Genomic DNA, 25,590 nt, shown 5'->3' on the forward strand with positions numbered 1-25,590 from the left:
AAGCTTACACACTACTTAACCTAAATTACCCTAAGGACAAACACACATCCAGGCCCGAGGGAGGACTCGAACCTCCGCCGGGACCAGCCGCGTAGTCAATGACTACAGCGCCTAAGACCGCTCGGCTAATCCCGCGCGGCCCAAGCCAGCCCCTCACCCCACTCCTCGCCCTTTTCTCCTGAAGTCATCGAGTGAACGAGGAACGCACGCCATGTTTTCGTTGGCACCAAGCAGCCTCAACCGCGCTTTTTTTGCCAGCAGGTACCTGAGACCAATTCCTGGACGAAAGTGTTCACGATGTGGGTGCAGTAGGCTCGTGTATCATCGTCTTGTAAGACTAAAGCATCGTTGAAATATTGACCTTACAGATGGACAACAGGTTCGTTGGCCCTACTTTGAAACTGAACAGTCCTCAAGTTACCATCGAATGCGACGACATGCGTCAGATAAAACGTACACGGTAGTGGCATAAAACATATCTGACCCATATCCCTGCTTATTCCAAGGATCTGCATGCTTGGGACGTGGATTAGTACCCGGCCGCCTCCATCCTCTTCTGTGATGATGATCATCGTGTGTCAGACAGATCTTGCACCTCGGTGACGTCATTGATCTAGATTCCATTCGAGACGTTGATCTGAACAACTTCTTCGCGTATCACGGCGTTCTGGGTTTGTACTCGCGTTCACAATAAACACCTAGAGACCAGTATGATCGTATAGAGGCTATTGTATTCTGTCGGGGTGGACATAGCCTTCTCGACTACAAAAAGGCAGTGCGCTTTCTTTTCCATTCTCCTCCGCGTCATTATAAGCGATAAATTGTAGGTAGCGGCCCTCAGCTGATATTGGTGGCCATGGGCTATCACTGTGAGACACATCTTCAGTCTGTATTAATATGTGCATCTGCACTCTGCAAATCATTGTGAACTGCATGGCAGACGGTACTTCCTATTCTACCAGTTATTAGGGCTTCGTACCGATCCATTCACCTATGGATCACGGAAGGAATGATTACTTCAGCGACTGAGTGCGCGGTTAATTTGTCTAATTCTGTATTTGCGGTGCCTACGAGAGCGATATGCACGGGGTTGTTGTATATTCCTAGATTTCTTACTTAAAATTGCTTCTTGAAATTCTGTTAAGTTGGCTTTTACGGCATAATTTGTGTCTATCTTCAAGTATGTACCAATATAGTTTTGTCAGCAGCTGCGTGACGCTCTCCCACGGGTCAAACAGACCTCCTGCCGCCATTCTTTGTATACGTCCAATATCCCATGTTAGCCCTTTTTGATATAGGTCGGACAAACTTGAACAATATTCTAGGATGGGTCGCAAAAGCCTTTGGAAGCGATCTCCTTTGTAGATGGATTCCATTTTCCTAGTATCCTACCAGTGACCCAAACTCTGCCAGCTGATTTATGTGCGACTGGAATAACGTAATACATTTCGTATCCCGGCAAGTTTATCCACCCAGGTATTTGTATGGGCAGAATAATGCCAGTTCTGTCTCACTGGTATTATAGTCCTAGGACATAACATTCTTTCGTTTATTGAAATACACAAATTTACGTATCTGAACATTTAAAGCGAGTAATCGGTGTTTCCATCACTTTGAAACCATACCAAGATCAAACCGAATATTCGTGCAGCTTTGTTACACAGTAACATCATCATAGATAACTGCATAACCTGCGGAAATTCTGTGGTTACTACTAATATTGTCATTCTTCAGTTTCTCCCGGCGTTTTTGTTGATCGAGCATCTCACGGGCGTACTGCCTGTTCATAGTGTCCAACGGACATATGTCGCGACCATCAGGTGCGCTGACTAGGGGCGCAGTGCAGACTTGCAGGGCGCCCCGGTTGAGTTGGCGTGGGTGTAGCTACTACGTCCGTTGTGGCCGCCAGAACGTTTTGTTTCCTGTGTGTCTTCTTGATTAGACCCAGAGTTGGTTTCCATGCCTTGCTGAGATTATAGCCGCAGTCCTGTTTGGCGAGATTGTTCATGGTGCGGATTTCGCCGACCTCTCTAACGAATCTATCCCACTCTTTCGAGGTTTGTGCTAAAATGCTGATACGTTCGTCTCGGACAAACTGTGCTCTGCGATCACTAAGTTGTTGGGGTACGTTAGTCGAGCTTGCCGCTGGTGTTCTCGACATCGATATTCGATGGTGCGCTGTTTGTCTTGCCACAGTGATACGGTATCTGACATACGCTGACCTTACGTAAAGCGAGACGCTCCGAGTTTTAGTGGGCGGGCAAGACAGTTCTTACTCGGTGCTTTCTAGGTGTGTGCCCGATTTTTCCAGGCAGCTCGTCTATGTACGGTAAAAAGGCAGCGGCTGGGCCTTTCTCCCCGTGTTCGTCCATCTCCACAGGTTGTGCTGTAGTGCAGGGCGAAGAATGCACCTAATCTACCATTCGCAGAAACCTTTTTGTCGGTACACGGTTCTCAGTTGTATTTATTCCTTAACGAAATTCGTCATAAAAAATTTCTCTCTTTTTCTTACCAACAACTCAGTTCATCGAATCAACGCTAGAAATAAAAAATTGGCTGTACAAAGATTTAAAGTCACTTACTTTCGTCCAAAAGTGTTCCCATTTTTCAGGAACACAAATTTTCTATGACTTGCAAGTAGCCATAAAAAGTTTAACTACTAACAGAGTTCAGCTTAACAGGTGTCTAAAGGATTTACTGGAGACCAACTTCTCGTTCTCTGTTGACGAATTGCTTTATAGGACTAACTGATTTGTATATGTTAGTAAGAATATCAAATAATACGAGTATTAGCGCTATCTGACTTCTATACATATTCAGTGCAATAATACGTCCATCGTAAGTAAATACTTAATCTACATTACAGAGAAAAAGGAAAATTAAGGTTCAACGTTCAGTAGATGACTAAGTCTTTAAAGGTGGAGCACAGGCCACGATCGATGGAGGAAACTGGACGTCTCCTTTCAATTGAAACATCCAGGATTTTGCCCTAAGCGGTTTACAAGACCCGCAAAAAGCGGACCTCGCTGTCCCGAGTCAGTAAAGAGAAAGAGCCTACAAGCTTTTATCAAGCCCACACAGACATCCTGAGCTGCCCATTCCGGAGGTTCGAGTCCTCCCTCTGGCATGGGTGTGTGTTGTCCTTAGCGTAAGTTAGTTTAAGTTAGATTAAGTAGTGTGTAAGCCTAGGGACCGATGATCTCAGCAGTTTGGTCCCATAAGATCTTACCACAATTTTCCAAATTACTTTAGTGAGAAATGGTCCAGGTGGTTTATCAAATGCGAGATTTCATGTTTCTCTCGTATCTGGATTACTATGTTACGGCTTGCCTCAGGTCATTAATCTGTGTCGTGTAAATCGAAGTGAAAGTCACTGCATGGAATGAAACAGCTACCTCTAGCACTAAGTTGTGCATTAAAACAAATTATTTCCGTTACGTGAGACAAATTATAATGTGAAAGAGTCTTGCAACCAGAAGAGAAAGCAAATAACGATACCCAATGAGACAAGTTTGTCACAGATAACACAAAAAAAGAGTGTAAAGGTTTTGAACAATATCACAATTCCTATCCAGCATTTCAAAACAGATGACTGAGCAATATTTCAGCACCATCTCAACTGAAAGGATGAAGAACACGTTACTCTTACACTCCTTTTCTAAGCGGTTTTAGACGATTTCAGTGTTGCATTACCCAGCTTCCCTCAAATACCAGTGCCACAGACTCTGTGTATTCCGAAGACCCTTACGCAGCTGCCTAAGAAAGTGCAAGACAAAATGTTGTAATGGCTACAGTGCATGTCTTCGATTAACTCTTTCGTGATAAATGAAACAGAACTATCCACAGAAATAGTTGAGTCTTCCGTTACTCGAAAAACCAATACATAAATTACAAACAAAATTTTAACACAGCATCATAGAATCTAGCAAACTGATTATTAATCCGTGTCATCAGCTCAACAACCTCGCCTACACTAATTACCAAGAACACTGAAACGAGATACGTTTCGCATTCCTTATGCGTTTGCTATTTGTCGAACACATGCGATTCACGCATTACCTGTACAATTTAGAGAAGTAACCAGGTCTCCCCTGCCACACTGAACATTATCTCTGTGTGAAGCTGTTCTCACTGAGAGCAATCCTCTTCTTGTTCTGAAGGTCAGGCAGACCTCTCGCCTCGTTGTGGGGAACATGTTAATGAAGTGTCCTTACAGACGATCGCCTGTGTACGGAGGCAGCGCCGCACAGCTGCTTTGCAGTGCAGGTAGCGTAGCCGAGTCTGTGTAGGCGAACACACCATCGACAAGGCTAACAGTGAAAGTTCCTCTGGACAGCAACAAGATGGTTACACCACTCACAGCTTCAAAGCACAAATCGTTTCGTAGAACATATATTCTTTGTAATAAGAGCATAAATGTCAGCTATTCAAGAATAATGAAAGAAAGTGGCGCCGAGAGTGAGCAGAACGCTAAAGAGGGCAGATTACAGCGACGGGTGTTACACTTTGATTTTTCATTCCAGGAAATTGCCTGTAGTACTCATTTTTCGTTCGCTTGTACTAGCATAAACTTCCATTCCAATTTCACCGATTTTTTTCACATCACAAATAAATTATTTTGCAATGTAATTACATAATAATTTAAATTTAATTTCATCTATGGAAACTGAACCAAATAAATACTGTTACGTCACGACCCGGCTGTTGAGCGGTTGCGTATAAACAGCTCGACTTGCTAGGCTCGTTTAAGTCTGAAAATTAGCTAACTACGTCTTTAAAGTTTTTGACCGGCCTAATGCCCATAAAACTGAAATCACCAAGAAAATACTGTTATTGTTTTTATCTTCTACATAGACCACTTCGTCTGAGGCTGAAATTATTTACAATTAACCTTCCTTAGATATACGAACTAGCATTTTCGTAAGGGATTTCAAACTTTGCGCCGGCCGGGGTGACCGAGTGGTTCTAGGCGCTTCAGTCTGGAACCGCGCGACCGCTACGGTCGCAGGTTCGAATTCTGCCTCGGGTATGGATGTGTGTGATGTCCTTGGGTTGGTTACGTTTAAATAGTTCTAAGTTCTAGGGGACTGATCACCTCAGATGATAAGTCCCATAGTGCTCAGAGTCATTTGAACCATTTTTTCAAACTTTGAATTTTGACCTCGTCGAGTTAGCCAATCAACCACTACTGCGGCTATAACCTTAACCAATTCTGGGAACCAGAATCTATACAACATCAAAAGTGAAATGATTTCCGATGCAGGTGGGGCACCAACGAACACGTTGCTCATTGCATGCGCTGCTGGATGTGGGCTTAACACCGAATATTGGACACGCTCCAAGGTATGAACAGCGGACAAATCGCCTTGGGCCCGCTACGTGAGGTAAGTGGGGAGGTGTATGTAGATAAAAGACCCGTGCTCACCCACAGGCAACCAATCAATCAGCGCATCTGATGATGGAGACGTGATCGATTTCCGAAACGCTGTGCCTGTTGAACACACACATCCGACCCCACTCCAGTATGTTATCATTCCTTTACTACAAATATTACTGAGAAATTTTTTGTGGTATTTCTGATGTGTCGACAGAAGTGCCGACACAGTGTGGGTTGAGGAGACCGAAATACACGCTATAAGCTCACCCAGGATGGCGTGAGGTCTGAAACAGGATACGTAATGAATGCTATAAAGAAAAGTACGTAGCTTCTGGAATACTTAACTTTAATCCATCCCTGTGGTACATCGCTCTTGACGAGACAAGTGAGACTCCATAGATACATGCAATGTTACTAATGGCGCCTTGCTAGGTCGTAGCCATGGACTTAGCTGAAGGCTATTCTAACTATCTGCTCTGCAAATGAGCGAGGCTTCATCAGTGTGCATCGCTAGCTACGTCGTCCGTACAACTGGGGACGAGTGCTAGTACGTCTCCCTAGACCTGCCGTGTGGTGGCGCTCGGTCTGCTATCACTGAAAGTGGCGACACGCGGTTCCGACATGTACTAATGGACCGCGGCCGATTTAAAGCTACCACCTAGCAAGTGTGATGTCTGGCGGTGACACCACAATTTCCTTTTTGTCAGCATTCACTAATGGAGCACCCATCTCGCACAAAGTTTTCTCATAGAGAAGGAATCATACAAAATTTACCCCACTCTTTCTTTAGATACGCTTTTAGTGTAAGGAACTTTACATACTCCTAACACCCATCACCAAAGACAACATTGTACAGTTTCTTGATGTTGTGTGGTTACAGTTTTTGGACCTCCTATAAATGTTTCATTTTCGAGGGAAGTGACGCGGCGTTTGAATCCAGCCACCCACTTTGTAACTTCAGTATGAAGCAGCAGATTTCTTATAAACATTGTCTTCGAAAGCTTTTTAGATTCTTTGAAGAAATTATTTCGAACATGATAAATCTGTGTATTTGTCAGAATCCATATGTTCTCTGGATCGGTCACAAGCCTTTTCAAGATCTAAAACTACCACATTTGGTGGACAGTCAAATTCCTTTCCTTTGTGGGTTAACGGCTCGGTTGTATGTCAGCGATACACGAACAGCCCTTCCTAAATCCTCGTACTTCATATCAAATATTGTGAATCATTTTCCTTTCAGAATTATTGGAAGCATTTTATTGTTCAAACGAATATGCATCTACTGTATGCTCCCCAAGCCACCTGACGGTGTGTGGTGGAGGCAACTTCTATTACAACTAACTCATCCTCCCCCCCCCCTCCCCTCTTCCTTGTTCCATTAATGAATGGCGTCCGTGAAGAATAACTGTCGGCAAACTTAATATCTCGAATTCCGACGTTCTGTGGTCATTTCGCGAGACGTATGTGGAAGCAGATTAAATGTCGGCCGACTCTTTCTGGAACGTACTCTCTCGGAATTTCAATAGTAAATCACTACGTGATGCACTATGCCACTCTTGTAGCTCCTGCCACTGGAGTTTGCTGAACATTTCCGTTACGGTCTCGCGCCGACTAAACGATCCCGAGATGAAACCCGCGGCTCTCCGTTAGATCTTATCTATCTCTTCTAATAAATCAAACTGGTAAGGTCCCAGACTGAAAGCAATGTTCAACAATCGGTCTAATAAGTAACTTCTTTCGTGGACGAATTATATTTCCGCAAGATTCTTCCTATGAATCTCTGTCTGTCATGTGCTTTTCCTGCTGTTTGTTTTATGCGGTCACTCCAGATGGTTAACTCCTAGATATTTTACCGTAGTTACTGCCATCGGTACTGTAACTATACAACAATGAAATTTTTCCCTTATGTACGCGCAATATGACACATAGGAGAAGCAGTCCACTACTGTACAAATAAACTACTGATGGTAAACTGCTGCAGACAATAAATATCGTCAAATATCTAGGAGTAACCATCCGGAGCAACGCTATGTGCAATGACCACATAAAATAAATAGCAGTAAAACCAGATGCCAGACAGATTCATACGAAAAACCTTAACACTTTATGTGAAGGATTACGAGACTTCTAGAAAATATAATTTCATTAATTTCTTTCAGCTGTTGTTGCGTAGGACGGTCATTTACTCCTTGGGCGTGCCGAGAAAGTTCTTGTGTTTCCGAAATTCTTTGATTTGTTTTTCATACTCAGGTCACAGAAATGGTATCATGACCGGTTTCGACTTCTTAGCAATTCATCGTCAGGTGATATGAGTACGTTCAAATAGTAACTCGTGAAGGAACAGGATGTCCACATATAGTCTTTGCAACTTAAGACTTTAATAACTTTAAAATTATACTAAACATTAACAAATGGTTTCCAAAATGCGACAAGCCAACCCATAATTTTTTTTTACCTTCCAGGTGACGCAATTTTGACGCAAAATTGAACTTGAAAATATAAAATGTGGACGCCACAGCAGAAAGCTCATTGTATCGCCAGGTTCATACAGAAGACGTCCGCTTCGCGACGAAACTTAACACGGTATGGAAGATAATTACTGTCCCGCCCAACTATTCGGGCTAGCATACGTCACTTGTGGAAACAGTTAGTGTTCTCCATAAAAAGAGACCGGGTCGCCGACGCTGACAATGGACAGCAGGCGTCTGCAAGAAGTTCGACAAAATCGGTACGTACGGCAGCCAGAGTGTTGGAAATGAGAGGATCAACAGTGTGCATAAGAAGTTACGGTGATGTCCCTACAACTGATTCAGGTGTTATAAAGTCTACGGACAAATCTCACCGTGTACTGTTTGCAGTGACTATGCTAGGTATGACAGATGCAAACAATTACTTTTTGGAGAAGATGTGTTTCTCCGATGAAGCAACTTTTCATGTGACCGGTAACCATCGTCATAACGTTCGCATATGGGGTTCACAGCATCCTCATGTTACACGTGAAATGGAAAGAGAGAGTCCCAAGGTCAGTGTTTGATTACTGATCAATTCTTTTCCATCGAGTCTGCCGTCAGCAGTGGCGCTGACCAGAGCTTGCTGTGCCACAGCTGGAACACCTGCAACCTGACGTCATACTCCAGCAGAATTGGGCACCACCCCGCAGGTCCGTAAATGTTCGTCAGTTTCTAGATGAAAAGTTTCTGGATAGGTGGATTGGACGAGAAGGTCCAATTCGATGGCCGTCACGATCCTCTGACCTCACACTACTAGGCTTCTCCCTGTAGGATCTGGTGTGCTGAACAAAGGTAAGAGACCTGCAGGACTTGAAGGCGTGCAATCACAACGCATTTGAACATGTCATCGTGGAGATCGTGAATCGTACATGGAGAGGGAATTCCGAGTAAACATTGTCCGTGTCACTAAGCGCGCACACATTGATGTGTGTGAATGAGGAAACAAAACTTTATGAGTTACCACGTGTTGAAAACAATTTGTTAATATCTAGTATAGTTCGAAAGGTGTTAAAGTCGTACGTTGTAAAGATGATTTATTAACACCGTGTACAGCTGAAAAGGGCACGAAAAATTGGTTCTCTTGCCCTTTTCATCTGTACTTTCAAGAGTTACCATGAACCAGGTGCTTAAGAATGAAATCGGAATTTGGCTGCAATAACTACACGTCTGTTGTTTGAAACTGATAAACGATATTTTATTCAAAATAATCTCCACTGTTATTTATACATTTCTCGCAACTCTCCGGCAGGCTATGAATGCCACGCCAAAAATAGTTCTTCTTTTGAAGCGAAGCAGTGAGCGAAGCATTTTCGCACATTTTCACATGAATTGAGGCGTTTTTCAGAGAGAGCATGTCCCATTGATGAAAACAGATGATAATCGGACGGAACCAAGTCTGGAGAATAAGCGGTATGCCCTGATATTTCCAAAATGAACACCTAGATCGTTTCCCTGACCCATTTTGCGGTGGGCGATGGGGCGTTGTCATGGAGCAATATGACTTTGTGTTGCCTTTTTCCATATTCTGATCGTTTTTCAGGTAATGCTCGATTTAAATCGATCATTTGCTGTTGGCAGTGATCAGTGTTAACGGTTTCACAGGGTTTCAGCAGCTCACAATAGATAACATCCTTATGTCCCACCAAACATGGAGCATTGACTTCTTCCCAAAGCGATTTCATCTTGCAATGGATGTCGATGGTGTGCCTGGATTCACCCTGCCTGGACTTACGACGCTTAGGATTCACAAAATATATCCATTTTTCATCGCCTGTCACTATTCGATGGAGAAACAACTTTCTTTTATATCTCCCGAGCAGCATTTCACAAATGGCCTTTCGATTTGCTTCCTGTCTTTCATTCAGTTCACGCGGAATCTTTCTGCACCTTTCCCATTGCTTTCAATCGAAGAAATAAGGCTTTCTGCGTCACATTCAACCGTTCCGCGAGTTAAGTTTGAGTATCATCTTCATCCGCCTGCAATTCGTTGTCTTCGAACTTTTTCAGTGGTTTCCCGCGCTCGTCGTTTCTCACGTCAAAATCACCAATTTTTAATTTTTCGAATCACTCGAAACATTGAATTTTCGCAAGAGCATGCACCCAGAAAGCTTCAAGAAGCATTCGAAGCGATTCTGCAGCAGTTTTCTTCACATGATAACAGAAAACCAATGCTGTCCGCAAATCGTAGTTCGTAGACACAAAACTCGACATGTTTACGGCTTTGAAAGAGATACCGATGTATGAAACTTGGGTTACTGTGTGTTGATATTCGTCGTCAGCCGTTACACGAAGCACATGGCGCTGCAGACGCGGTCTCACGGGCCCTACACTCACGGCTAGCACCATCTATAAGGAAATACCGGTTTCATACTTCTACACCTGGTAATGTACTCATGTCACCTGACGATGACTTGCGAAGAAGTCGACATCGGTTATGATATCATTTGTGCAGCCTGAGCAGAAAGGCAAATTAAAGGCTCTGAGCACTATGGGACTTAACATTTATGGTCATCAGACCCCTAGAACTTAGAACTACTTAAACCTAACTAACCTAAGGACAGCACACAACACCCAGCCATCACGAGGCAGAGAAAATCCCTGACCCCGCCGGGAATCGAACCCGGGAACCCGGGCGTGGGAAGCGAGAACGCTACCGCACGACCACGAGATGCGGGCGGCAAATTAAAGGATTCCGCTGTTTTATTCTAAGGTGTTACGTCTAGTCTGTCTATTTTATTTATCTCCCCGGATTGCTCGCCCTACGATGGCAACCGTATAGGTTTGCCCTAAAAGTATCCTTTGGGGCGCTGTCAACTATTTGGTGAGAAATGTGCTCTCCACGATCTCGCATTATACGCTTGCGGACCCGCCAGTGTATCTGTGTTGTTGTTTTTTTTTTTTTTTTTTTTTTTTTTTTTTTCTCCCTGCTTCAGATGCCAGTGCCGGCTGGAACGAATAAGTCTACAGTGGAGCGTCTCAGTCGCAGAGCGCGCTAGTGTGTGTGTGTGTGTGTGTGTGTGTGTGTGTGTGTGTGTGTGTGTGGTGCAGTGGAGAGCGTGCCGTGCAGGTATTCACTGGCCCGGAACCACTCTGAAGAGCCAATGGCCAAGAATCAGCGGCCCCCTTTGCCGGCAACCGATACGTGCAAACAGAGCAGGTAGACGGGACCACCGACGTGGGATCTCAGCCTGCCAGCTAGCCAGGAGCAGCGGACGGGGCGCGCTCTTGCGTCCCAGGTCACGCCTCGGCTGTGTCCACGAGGGGAGCACGTCCATCGCGGCCCATTCTTCTCCGGGTCTTTCTTCCTCGCCTTTTACTGAACCTCGCCTCCAGTGCAAACACACACACACACGCTCTGCTCCTCGGATATTCCTCGACTGCCCACAGAGATCAAACAGCGGATCGGTTCCTGCGAAATTACTGGCAAAGAGCTTGATATATGTGAATAACCTCCCTTCTTATGTGAAACAAGATGCTGAACTCACACTGTTTGCTGATGATACAAGCATAATTATTAATACAGTAAAAGAAAGTCTGACAGAAAATGATAGAAATAAGGTCTTTGGAAAAGTTATTAAAGGGTTTTCTGCGAATGGGCTTGCTCCGAACTTTGAAGAAACACAGTATAATTCCTTCAATAAACATAACACATCAAAAGAAGTCAGTAGCCAGGGTAGAGCATACTAAGTTTTCCGGTGTACATATAGATGAGAATCTTAAATGGAAAATTCATATTTTGGATCTCCTAAAACGACTAGGTTCAGCAAATTTTGCAATCAGAATAACTGCCAATTTTGAGGATGTGGAAATTAGAAAGCTAACATACTTTGCATACTTCCGCTCTCTGATGTCATACGGAATAATACTATGGGGCAACTCAACACTTAGGCAAAAGGTATTCACTGCTCAAAAGAAAGAAGTTAGAATAATGTGTGGGTTTCATAGTCGCACATCTTGTAGGCATCTGTTTAAAAGGTTAGGAATTCTTACAACTGCTTCACAGTACATTTACTCAGTAACGAAATTTTTTCTCAACGACATGGACCAGTTTAAAATCAACAGCGACATTCATGATTACAATACCAGAAAAAAGAAAGACCTACACTATCCTTTACTTAACCTATCTTTGGCACAGAAAGGGGTAAAATATGTTGCTATAAAACTTTTTGATAAATTACCAGGTGAAATAAAATGTCTGACAGACAGCAGTAATAGTTTCAAAAACAAATTGAAATCATACCTCCTTGACAACTCCTTCTATACCATAGATGAATTCTTGAATGTGAGTAAATAAATCTGGAGATATAATATATGCATTTTGTGCCATTTAAGGGAATGGGATAGATAATAGAAATACTTAGGTATAACACTATAATGTAAACAAAAAAAAGAAAAGAAAAAAAAACTTGCTTCGTGTGAGCATTTCTTGTGCATTTGACTCGTTCCACATCATAACGGTTTTCCGTGCTATTGATCAATGGAACACGTAACTAACTAAACTATACCTACAATCCGTGTTCGTGGAAAACTGATATTCCACATCATACTAGGGCAGCTTTAACGACGAATCATCAGCAGCAGTGTCTCAACCTCGGTATGGGTGGCGCAATTTAATAAATAAACAGGATAATTAAAGCACAGGAAGGCTTTAAAGCCAGAAGTAACATAAAAAGATAAATCCGCCCTAGCCTGCCATGGAGGCCCAGCGGTACCGACCGACTGCCGTGTCCTTCTCTGCCCACAGGTGTCACTGGATTCGGATATGGAGGGCACGTGGTCAGCACACCGTTCTCCCGACCGTATGTCAGTTTACGAGACCGGAGGCGCTACTTCTCAACCAAGTAACTCCTTAGTTTGCCTCACAATAGCTGAGTGCACCCTGCTTGCCAACAGCACTCGGCAGACCGGATGGTCACCCAACCAAGTGCTAGCCCAGCCCGACAGCGCTTAACTTCCGTGATCTGACGGGAACCGGTGTTACGACTGCGGCAAGACCGTTGGCTAGAAGTAACATACACACATCAAAAAGAGTTTTGCATCACCTCTGTTCCGAGAGTTCCGGAACCTGTACAGGAAATTGGAATAGAGATCAACATAAACATCATTTCCGCCCTTTTTGTTGCTCATGAAAACCACACATTGCATGCTGTACCACTATACAGCGAGATATTCAGAGGTGGTGGTCCAAATTGCTGTAAACACCGGTTCCTTTAATACCCAGTAGCACTTCCTCTTGCATTGATGCATGCCTGTATTCGTCGGTGCGTACTATCCACAAGTTCATCAAGGCACTGCTGGTCCACTTTGTCCCGCTACTCAACGGCGTTTCGGCGTAGCTCCCTCAGAGTGGTTGGTGGGTCCGTCATCCATAAACAACCCTTTCCAATGTATTCCAGGCATGTTCGATAGGGTTCATGTCTGGAGAACATGCTGGCTGCTCTTGTCGAGCGATGTAGCTATCCTATCATTCACGAGATGTGCACGACGGGGGCGCGAATTGTCGTCCACGAAGACGAATGCCTCGCCAGTATGCTGCCGATCGAAATGCCGTGTGGCTAGGGCCTCCCGTCGGGTAGACCGTTCGCCTGGTGCAAGCCTCTCGAGTTGACGTCACTTGGGCGACTTGTGTGTCGATGGGGACGAAATGATGGTGATAATGTCAACACAACACCCAGTCCCTGAGCGGAGAAAATCTCCGATCCAGCCGGGAACCGAACTCGGGCCGTGAGGTGTGACACTCCGTCGCGCTGACCACTCAGCTACCAGAGGCGGACATGCTGCCGATATGGTTGCACTGTCGGCCGGAGGATGGCATTCACGTTACGGCGCCTTCCATGAGCACCAGCGGCGTACGTCGGCCCCACGTAATGCCACCCCGAAACGGCAGGGAAGCTTCACCTTGCTGCACTCGCTGGACAGTGTGTCCAAGGCGTTCAGCCTGACCGGGTTGCCTCCAAACACGTCTCCGAAGATTGTCTGGTTGAAGGCATATGCTACACTCATCAGTGAGGAGAACGTGATGTCAATCCTGAGCGGTCCATTCGACATGTAGTTGGGCCCATCTGTACCGCCCTGGGTGGTGTCGTGGTTGCGAAGATGACCTTCACTATGGACGTCGGGAGTGACGTTGCGCATCATGCAGCTTATTGCGCACGGTTTGAGTCGTAACACGACGCCCTGTCGCTGCACGAAAAGCATTATTCAACATGGTGTCGTTGCCGTCAGGGTTCCTCCGAGCCATAATCCGTAGGTAGCGGTCAGCCACTGCAATAGTAGCCCTTGGGCGGTCTGAGCGAGGCATGTTATCCACATTTCCTGTCTCTCTGTATCTCCTCCATGTCCGAACAACATGGCTTTGGTTCATTTCGAGACGCCTGGACACTTCACTTGTTGTGAGCCCCTCCTGGCACAATATAACCAGTTGTTGTGAGCCCTTCCTGGCACAAAGTAACAATGTGGCCGCGATCGAACCGCGGTATTGACCGTCCAGGCATGGTTGAACTACAGACAACACGGGCCGTGTACCTCCTTCCTGTTGGAATGACTGGAACTGATCGGCTGTCGGACCCCCACTGTCTAATAGGCGCTGCTCATGCGTGGTTGTTTACATCTTTGGGCGGGTTTAGTGACATCTCTAAACAGCCAAAGGGACTGTGGCTGTGATACATCATCCACAGTCAACGTTTGTCTTCAGGAGTTGTGGGAACCGGGGTGATGCAAAACTTTTTTTGAAGTGTGTAGAAACATGAATTTATTAATGAGTGCTGCGTCTTTGTCATTGTCACTTTGTCCTCGCCTTTCCCCGTTACTCGGGGTCGGCTTTCCTAATCATGCGGCTCCATCTGTCTGATCAAAAGTATCCGGACACCCCTATTAGTGCAGAATTGACCACTAGATATGACGAGTGGGGGACCCACCAGTATGAAAGGAGACGGGAAATAGTTTGTGGTCAGTGGCGGAGAAGCGGCAACAGCAGGATGGTCAGCCAGCAGCGCTCGGTGACTTCGAATGCGTACGCGGTCATCGGCTGTCACCTGATTAACAAATACAGGATGTCAAACAACCTTCAGCCGTCTACTTTCCAAACTTTTTTTTTTTTTTTTTTTTTTTTTTTTTTTTTTTTTTTTTTTTTTGCTGGCAGTTTCAGCTTTTTGCTGCGCCATCTTGAGGCCCCAGACTGACGTGTAGGAAGGAAGATTCTACCTCGGTTCTGATCAAAACAGGGGCCAGCCATACTGTTATTAGTAGACTTTAGCTATGGCGATCATTTCAAGCATCACCTGTGGGCGGATGAAAGTTTAAGTAATCGCCATGGCAAAAATCTACTAACACCCGTGTTGCTGTCCCCTGTTTTTATCAGAACCGAGGGAGATTCTTCCTACAAGTCGGTCAGAGGCCTGAAGATGGCGTAGTAAAAAGCTGAAACTGGTAGCCAAATAAAACAATTTAGAAACTAGACGGCTGAAAAACGTTTAATCTGACATCCTGCATCGAACAGCCGAGTCCCGCAACCATCTCTAACAAGATGGAAGTACAGAAACTTTATCAATAAATAAGTCAGAGACACTTCAACCCCTCTACAGATGCCCCGGTCGACTGTTGGTGATGTGATTATGAACAGGAAGCGCAGAGGAACGAGCACAGGTAAACGAAGAACAGTTAGACACCCTCTACTTTCGGACAGGGAGCGTCGATTATTGTGGAGGATAATTCTAAAACATCGCGTGGTATCAGCGGAATGAAGCAAGGTTTCGCAGCAAACCAAAGGAAACAGATCCGTAAATTGATAATTTGCAATTATATCACTTTTTTTCCATTTGTTCTCTGATTGCATTTCTGTCTGTCAGTCTGTTAAGATCCCATTTTTTTTTTCCGAAAAGGTTAGAGGAATCAAGCTGAAATTTATTTCACCTACTAAGGTTTACGGCCCCTTGGCTGTGTTAATAATTTACGTTTCTAAGTCAACGAAATCAAAAGGTATGGCTATATATGTCACATATTTTAACACTCGCAAACTCACTCGACAAAACCTATAGATGAACTACCTACACATATGACGGCCCTCGTGGTTTAGCAATAAACCGCATATCTCGAAACCGAGAGTTTGCGGGGTCGAATCTAGTTCGGGCCGTGGAATTTTCAGTCTTCGTTTTAACCTAGCCTTCATCTCTCAACGATTTGAGGAGTCGGCAGAAACAATAAATGGTTCAAAGTGCTCATTAAACTGAAGGTCTCCTTTCCCGTTTTTGAAAACTGGGATAGCGCCGAAGATGCGGCCAATAGAAAGCTTGTACAAGGCCGCTGAGCCAAACGAAATTATTATTATTATCATCTACATACATAATTTTGTGAGGAACCCTCAGAGCGCGATTCTACCGACATTTGCCCAGTTTTTTCAATTAAGTTTATGTTTTCTGTAGGACAATGAAGGGACGAAAAGTAATTCATGGAGTAAACAAAAACAAAAGAGTTGCAGGTAACTGAGAGTCGGAAGAAATTGCGGTTTTTTTGTAGGAGATCCCCAAATTTTTTGCAGTATGAAAGTTAAAAAGGGAAGAACGGATGGTTGGGAGGAGGGGGGGGGGGGGGAGCATTGCTGTGCTCTTAGATAGATTTGACGAGAGCGGCGATGTGACTCGGAAACAGGCAAGGCGATAGGTCACGAGACGTCGGTGCTAGCGCCGGTTACTCACCCTGTGTGGGTACGCCAGGTGCCACGTTACGTTGAACACAGCGCCAGCGGGGAATGACGTCTGCGTGGTACCTGAGAAAAGAAGATATCCATCAGCAAACTAGAAGTTTACAAGTAGTTCAAATATATAGCTAATAACAGTGCTCTATCCCTCGCTTATTCTCGACGTAAGATTTTGTTTCGATTGAAATCAGCCGATCGTAACAGGCAGTCGTATTTTTCCCACGAAACGAAGGACGCTGACTTATTTTCAAAATAGCAATTGCAAATGAGGCAAACTGTTTACACGTAATAAAATTTCGAAAATAAACCAGCTTTCGTTTATGAAATCAAAGTACTTACCCTTGGACTCATTGGGTACTATTACAGATACAGCTGACATACAGTTGTTTTAAGAGCGATGGCTATTACGCGTGCTGTCCTCACCTCTAAAACGAATCTCTCAGATGCAGCACCATTGAGTTTCTAAGGCGTAAGAGTCGTCGTGCTCTGTGTGAAAGGGCTTTGCGCAGCGATCCAGTGCGTTGTTTGATAATTAACGGCTCTTTGAATGCAACACTTTCTCTTAGAGTTTACAAAATATTTTGTTTTATTGTTTGGCTTTTATTTTAACGTCACTAAAAGAGACTCGTAAGGACAAATTTCTAAACCACAATGATATCATTCATTTCATGTATACTGGTTGTCAGTGGATGCTGTCGTCACACAAAAGGAAAAGTAATGCACGTGGCCAGCGAAAGCATTTTAGGTGACCCCATACAATCAGTGGCGTAGGAAATGTTCTCACTAGAGGATTACCTCTTCTAAGAGGATGAAGCTAACACTCGCACTTCGCCTCTTAATGTCCAAAGAACGTTTAATGAGTCATTACTGAGTCTCAAAAAATTCAGATATGAATGTTAACAATCCACGATGGTCGGTATCGTGGGAGAGGAAGTGGGGGGGGGGGCAATGCGGGAGGAGGGGGAGTATGTTTCAAGGAATGTGAGTAATATTTTTCTCGACGGATGGTTTAAAGTCCCACTAACCATCGTTTAGGATTTTGTCACGGTGATTCAGGCTGGTCTGGATTCCAAAGGCAGTCCTTCATCATACTGGGTGAGAGTTCATTCTACGTCATCCAAGCCTTGTATTGATCAAGGTTCTAATGAACCATTTCCGCTGACAAGTGGGATTGCTTCCGCTGATGAGTAGGGCTGTTTAGCGACGTTACCGTGTGAAGTAAACTGTCGAATACGATAGTGCACCGTAAGTGTTGGGAGGACAGGTATTGTCAGGGTGGCAGTCTTCCATGTGCTTGGTGTGTCGTCTGTTACTCCGATGGGTTTAGTGTTCCACAACGTCGAAGGAAACGGTACAGGCTGCCGCTTACTACGTCTTCAGCACGGAGTCAATCAAACCAACTTTTTTAGACCATCTCTGTCAAGAAATCTCTGTCTTCCATTTCTCCAACTAGTCACTACTGAACGGGGCGTGAAGACACTGCTATCTACAAATGATAATTTTTTCCTCCTTTATTTCCTTTCTCTTCTTTTCACTCTGTACATATAAGATCTTCGACGATACAGGATATTTTTTGTTTACTTCCGTATATGAAATGTAATTATGTTTTACTTTATGTTGCAACACGAATCTCTTATGAATTGAGTATACAAAAATTTCAAGTTCCTTTTGATCTTCTTTGTAATTCGTTTGTTAAATGCGTCGCGCAAAACTAAATGTAATACGCAGAAGTGTTATACACTCTGTGAAGCGAGAGCGATACCGACAGTGCTAGTCGAAGAGGAAGAGTCAGTGGGAGGCGTTGCTATACAACATGTAACGTGTCAGCACCGCGTTGGATAAAAACGCGAACAAATATACTGCCAGGCTGTAACGTTTCCGGCTCGATTTGTACTAGATACTGACGTGAACGTTGTGAAAGAAAATGTTAGACTGTTTGAATCCTGCGAGCTTCGTGGAGTGTTGTAAACAGCAGTGGCAATGCACACGCGACTGGGCAGTGACTTTCGTTATTAGAACCAAATTATTTGCATCTTACTGAGTTGCAGAAACAAATATACTTTAAGATTCTTATATAATTTGCAATTAAATGAACTGTCACACGCCTTAAAATATTAACCATCGTTGTGGAAACATTTAAACTCTTTAATATATGTGAATCTGGCCTGTCGAATAGTTAATTCGCTAAAGTGATACTCATGCTAAGAAACGGGCAGACTGTAGTTTCGCGGCTCTTTTCAAAACTTGTAAGGGACGTTAATAGCAGAATAGTGTATATAAGGAATGTTAAAGTTGTACAAATAAGATCTTCGACAGCAACAATTACGCTCGATCGATCTGCGACCAAACGGATACGACAGAAGATAACGTTAGCGCTAGAAGAATCACATACTAAGTAAGAGGAATATAACCATTCCAATCTACGACTGATGGAGCTACCTTAATTACTCTGTCACTACCGACGAAATGCCGTTGATGCTACAACTCACTGATCACGCGCAGATAAGCTGCAACGCAAAGTGCTCTCTCGTCCTATAAAGACAGAAAGTCGGTATTCTCGTCGGGTATGCATCCAGAAAATGTAGTCATCCTGTTAAAAACCATTCAGAAGTCAAGATTACACAAAATATTTTATGATCAAGACAATCGATTTCAACAGTCTTTGGTGTCATCTTCAGATCTGTAAGTAAATGCAATACATGGAATATGTCTCACTTTACATAAAAGTTTTAGTTTGGTATTATAAAAACCAAATAACCTCAGGTGGACCTGTACATTTACATACGCCAAACATTCTTTGTAATAAAACATGTTCATTTTACGCTGAAATAACGCACAATATGTCAAGTGGATAAAACGCAGAACATTATAAACGTTCGTCATCGCTAAAACATTTAAGAACGCACAGCATCTTGTCCAAAAGGACATGTTCATATACATGTTGCATACAGTTGGTTATTACATGTTAAAAATACGTATACAATAGCATATCTGTTTACATATGCTGGACACAAACTGAACAGTGCAAATCCACTTTAAATGGCGTACGAGGTACAACTGACAGGAATTATTGCAAACATAACATTTGTAGAGTGTGAAGCAGACACCAGGCTCTTACATCGAAACTATGTAACAGATCGTAAATACTTCTCCCAAGAGAAGATACCTGTCGATTGTACCTTGGTCGCCATTTAAAGTAGATTTGCACTGTTCAGTATGGGTCCAGCATATGTAAACAGACTTGCCACTGTGTACGTATTTCTGTCACGCGACAAACATCTGTAAGCAATATCTATATGGACAGGGCCTTTTGGACAACATGTTGTGTGTTTTTAAATATTTTAGCCATGACGAACGTTTATAATGTGCTGAGTTTTATCCACTTGACATCTTGTGCATGAGGTCAGCGTAAAATGAAAATGTTTTACTACAAAAAATGTGCCGGCTGGAGTGGCCGAGTGGTTCTAGGAGCTACAGTCTGGACCCGCGCGACCGCTACGATCGCAGGTTCGAATCCTGCCTCGGGCATGGATGTGTGTGATGTCCTTAGGTTAGTTAGGTTTAACTAGTTCTAAGTTCTAGGGGACTAATGACCTCAGCGGTTAAGTCCCATAGTGCTCAGAGTCATTTGAACCATTTGAACAAAAAAATGTTAAATGTATCCCTTGTAAATGTACAGGTCTACTTGCGGTTTTTTTGGTTTTTATAATACCAAACTAAAACTTTTATATCAAGTGAGACATATTCCATGTACTGCATTTACTTACAGACCTGAAGATGATACCAAGGACTGTTGAAATCGGTTGTCTTGAGTAAAAGATATTTTGAGCGATCTTGGCTCTTGAATGGTTTTTAACAATTAAAACAGATCGGTCTTCTTACTCTCATAATGACTAAATCAATCAAGTAGTAATCTTGACACAACATTTCAACGGACCAACGGGCCGCCACCTTGAGGTGAGTACGCTGATGCACAATCTTGTCCGGACTGAGTTTCCAACAGAATCGGCGACCCCTTTGTACACCCCCGGTCGGTCCGCCGCGCTTGCGCGAGCAGCGGCACAGTGAACTAAAGAGCACAGCTGGAAGAAATAAGCAAAACGATACATCGCTAGTAAAACACCAATTAAAAGAAACCGAAGGTCGAAATAAAGATCATTGTTGTTCAATATCAGATAAAATCGGATTCCACATCTTAAAGGGAAACCCTTATCCCTATTAATACTATTATCAGATAATCGAATATCTGTAGATTGCTTTAGAACACATTCCAGGTGGCAAGAAGCAGGAGCGATCATTTGCGTCTCATTGAAATATTGTGGCAAGATGACTTCAGTTTCTGGCTGCATGCCGGGGAAGTCTATGTATTCACAAGACTCTTACGTCAGTGTTTCCCAACCTTTCTGAGGTCATTACCCCTGACTGCAATAAGATATTAACTAGTACCCACCCAGCCGCCCTCCATCAATAACGTCAACAATTTCAGTTCAAATGGTTCAAATGGCTCTGAGCACTATGGGACTCAACTGCTGAGGTCATTAGTCCCCTAGAACTTAGAACCAGTTAAACCTAACTAACCTAAGGACATCACAAACACCCATGCCCGAGGCAGGATTCGAACCTGCGACCGTAGCGGTCTTGCGGTTCCAGACTGCAGCGCCTTTAACATTTTCAGTGTCTGACTAAATTTAAGAAAGAAAAAAAACACACTTTTATATTTAGAATGAGAATTATTGAACTATATAAACTAAAATCATCATGACTTGTGGAGGGTTTTCATTAGGACGTTCAAACTGCACAGCTGGCCGCGGGGAATGATGGGAATTAGTATGTGCAGTATGGTTTGGTTTAGCGACAAAGCCCTCTTTCATTTGAATGGGTTCGTCAATAAGCAAAATTGGCGCATTTGTGGGCTGAGAATCCGCATTTCGAGAAGTCTCTCTACCCTCAGTGGTTGACTGTATGGTGTGCAGTATCCAGTCACGGAATAATCGGTTCGATATTCCTCGATGGCACGGTGACTACCGAACGGTATGTGAAGGTTTTGGGAAATGATTTCATCCCCATTGTCCAAAGTAACCATGATTTCGACAAGACGTGGTTCACGTAAGACGGAGTTCGACCCCAACGAAGCAGGAAAGTGTTTGATGTCCTGGAGGACGACCGCATTCTGGCTCTGGGATACCCATAGGCCACTGGCATGGGCCTCGATAGACCCCATATTCTCCAGATTTGAACACATGCGACTCCTTTTTGTGGGGCTTACAAGGTGTACAGTAATAATCCCAAAACCATTGCTGAGCTGAAATCAGCCATTCAGGAGGTTCAAATGGTTCAAATGGTTCAAATGGCTCTGAGCTGTTAAAGCTGTGGTCATCAGTCCCCTAGAACTTAGAACTACTTAAACCTAACTAACCTAAGGACATCACACACATCCATGCCCGAGGCAGGATTCGAACCTGCGACCGTAGCGGTCGCGCGGTTCCGGACTGTGCGCCTAGAACCACTAGACCACCGCGGGTTCAGGAGGTCATCGACAACATCGATGTTCCGACACTTCAGCGGGTCATGCAGAATTTCGCTATTCGTCTGCACCACATCATCTCCAAGCTTATCGAACACGTCACAGCCTAAAGCCGAGTATCTGTAGTGACGTCATGTTGAATAAAATGTAGTAGTTTCTAACTCAAAGTTCAAATGTGTGCGAAATCTTATGGGACTTAACTGCCAAGGTCATCAGTCCCTAAGCTAACACACTACTTAACCTAAATTATCCCAAGAACAAACACACACACACCCATGCCCGAGGGAGGACTCGAACCTACACCGGTACCAGCCGCACAGTCCATGACTGCAGCGCCTGAGACCGCTCGGCTAATCCCGCGCGGCAGTTTCTAACTAATTTACGTGTTTTTCATGAAGTTCAGTAACTGTCAACCCGAAAAACTGAGCGATATTGCGAGATGTACCATCTTTATTTACGAAATTAGTTACAGAGTTTTTTTTGCGATCTGTATTCTATCAGGGTTTTGTTTACCAGATTCTGACACAGTTCCCATCGGTAACTTCGGAAATGCAACGGGTTCTTTTGAGTCTAAATAATCAACCTTTACTTCATTACGCTCTTCCAAGTTAAATTTTCAGATAAATTCACGGTCAAAATTTCTCAAAAGTACGTCTCTTAAAACCGGTTTCTTCTCACGCGGTTCAGTTCCCTCACAGGACTGAGTGACACGTTACGAGACGACATCGCACCGGATTCTTGGACTCTATGAGGGAAAGGACCGCTGCTCGGGTTGACGTGTTGTGGTAATGGCAGGCGTAAGCAGTGCCCCCTGTGGGAGGGAAACCAGTTCCGCTAACACATTCCGGCACGCTCCGGCGGTAACTTGTGACAGGTGTCGGGAGCGGCAGCGCGTGGGACGCGGTCTGACCAAGGCCGCGCCATCGCCGGTGTCTGCCTTCGCCGCTGCCGCAGCTGCTGCTGCCTCTACATCTCCCAAGGCTGGCAGCCGTGGCTCGCTGTGAGTCACTGGGCGGCCATTCCACATGCTTGCGTTCAGCTTCCTTCCCTCTATGTTGCTGCAGCCGTCGACTGTAGTGGACCAGGTACAAATGGTTCAAAATGGTTCAAATGGCTCTGAGCACTATGGGACTTAACTACTGTGGCCATCAGTCCCCTAGAACTTAGAACTACTTAAACCTAACTAACCTAAGGACATCACACACATCCATGCCCGAGGCAGGATTCGAACCTGCGACAGTAGCAGTCGCGCGGTTCCGGACTGCGCGCCTAGAACCGCTAGACCACCGCGGCCGGCCGGACCAGGTACACTTGTTAACAACTTGCTCTCATCTACAGACACGGGTGTGTAGCATCCCCAAACTACAGACAGAAACTAATAGAGCTGACAGAGAATGCATCAGTTCTGCTTGCTAACGCCTCTTCCATTTAACCAGTACATCGCAGACACTGAAGGCAGGGAGTTTCAATATGGCAATGAACTATCAGTTACCTTGAAACACGGGGTAAGACGATAACAGACCTACCGTAACTACAGTACGAATCTCCCTGGAGGCGTAGTTTTATAATTTGAAAAGAAATGAGGAACAGCAAAAAAAAAGGAGAAAAGGGAGAAGGGTTAGGAGAAGGAGAAGAAGAAGGAGAAATGATTGGAGATCAGTGAAATGGATTGGGTCGGAGGTGTGCAGAAGGAAATCATGACGAGATTCAGATTGGACTATGTTGGGTCCTTGTGCGGAGAGGCTTGTTTATGGTTTTAGCCACTTCCGTTGTGCCAAGTAAGAAAATGCAAGCAAGTGTAATGAGTACATTTTGCGTTTGCCGTTTCGCTTGTTACGGGTTTGCGCTGATCGGCAACGACGCAATGGAAAAGCATTGGCGTTATTGCTGCAAGCAATGTGGCTTTGGACTGTGTGTCGCACCATGTTTTGAATGTAAAAGGTAAAGCTGTCGTCAAAACGTGGGCTGGTCTGAACATCACAGCGCTCCACTAGGCGTGGTCCTATTATGTTGTACGCCGTTGCCTTCCTCTGACCTCTGAACTGCTTTCTCCTTTCTCCTTCCAGTTAGAGGGGCACTCCGAACTACGACGCAACTCGACGTTTATCACGGCAACAAACACTGCCAGAAGCGGAAGACCGGAAATAAAAATCCTGGTAGTGACCGGGGAGCGAAGCAGAGAGCTTTGGATCTGTATTCTGGCACTTTGCCACTTTTTTTACCTTTATTTAATAAAATAACGTTACACAAGCATATGAACAAAATAAACAGTTCACGAATTGTGTACTTTTCAACATATCACATTTCAGTCTTAAGTATGGAATACATCTTTCTGTTTGTTCCGCCGGGGTGTGTGCGTGTAAAATGTCATCAACTTTTAATATAAATCTATTGGTGGTGAACTATCAGATCTGTGGGTATCTGTTGAAACTTTCCAAATTAACTTTTATTTAGTTTTCTTTTTTCTGGTCGATTTCAATAAGTTACTGTTTTTTGTTACATAATCGTAATTTTTAAGAAATTTGCGAACTTTTCCTTATATTTTTTGTTTGCCTTAGGCTGTGATGTTGTATAGCGCTTTCATTTTCTTCTGTCAGTATGCAGTGTACTGTTTGTCCTTTGATCCAATTCACAGCACCGCGTTTTGTGATTGGGCACGAAATATCACATTGGTTTAGAAAAGCTGCTAGTGTAATACATTTGGGAGCTGTTCTTTTTATATTCGCTAGCTTCTGCCTGACAACATGCCAAATTTTATCTTTTTACACATAAATGTTCATCGCTGTCGATTAAATTACACGACGGTGTGGTTTTCGAATCATAGGCTGTAAATTTTTATTCGATAACATTTTTACTTTTGTTTTCCGTCAGTTTAAAACTATTTCCCTTGTTATCGTCATATTCTCCTCCGGAATGTTTATCTGTCAATAACTGAATTCGATCAAAAACATTTTCAGATTATGAAATCCGATTGGGATGTGTTGCACATTTAACTGGAGTAACTTCGTTAAGCCAGTGAGATGTTAAGCTGTTGAATGATCTTTTCCATAATTTGTACACTTTACATGCAAAAAAGGCTTTACACTTAATGCTAACATCCACGTGGTTTATTGTACCGCTTCCTGCCGCGAGAATTTGTGTGTCAAATTTAAAGTTGAATATGTTCCTACGGGCTAAAAACGGACCGAAGGCTGCCACAATTGTGATAGCCGTGTCTCGAGGAATGGGTATCGCTTGCACCACATAGTTGATTTTTGCGCCGACTTCTGAAATTCGTCGAGTTTCCTCATCCTATGCTCTTGTACACTTGCTCGTACGCTTGCGAGTATTTTCTTTTCTTCTTGCGTTCATCAGCGACGGCGTGTTTTCGTGGGATCTTTATGCGATACCTGATTTTTCCATCTGGGAGACGATCTATATCCGCCCTGAGTTCTGCATACATATTCCAAATACCACTGAACCACCACGAACTTGAATTATGCAT

The 25,590-nt window shown here is 44.0% G+C and overlaps 1 protein-coding gene and 1 pseudogene across 4 annotated transcripts in view; both read right to left on the reverse strand.

Moving 5' to 3' along the window:
* LOC126485139 (uncharacterized) overlaps nt 1-25,590 on the reverse strand; it is a 504,509-nt gene that overhangs the window by 123,165 nt on the left and 355,754 nt on the right. For all 4 annotated transcript variants that reach the window (XM_050108800.1, XM_050108799.1, XM_050108802.1 and 1 more), the window contains exon 3: nt 16,581-16,651. In XM_050108800.1, the coding sequence (XP_049964757.1) occupies nt 16,581-16,651 (71 nt within the window). The remainder of the gene's footprint in view (nt 1-16,580; nt 16,652-25,590) is intronic.
* On the reverse strand, nt 12,772-12,889 carry LOC126485513 (5S ribosomal RNA; annotated as a pseudogene).

Source organism: Schistocerca serialis, chromosome 6, assembly GCF_023864345.2.
Source record: "Schistocerca serialis cubense isolate TAMUIC-IGC-003099 chromosome 6, iqSchSeri2.2, whole genome shotgun sequence".
Lineage (NCBI taxonomy): Eukaryota > Metazoa > Arthropoda > Insecta > Orthoptera > Acrididae > Schistocerca > Schistocerca serialis.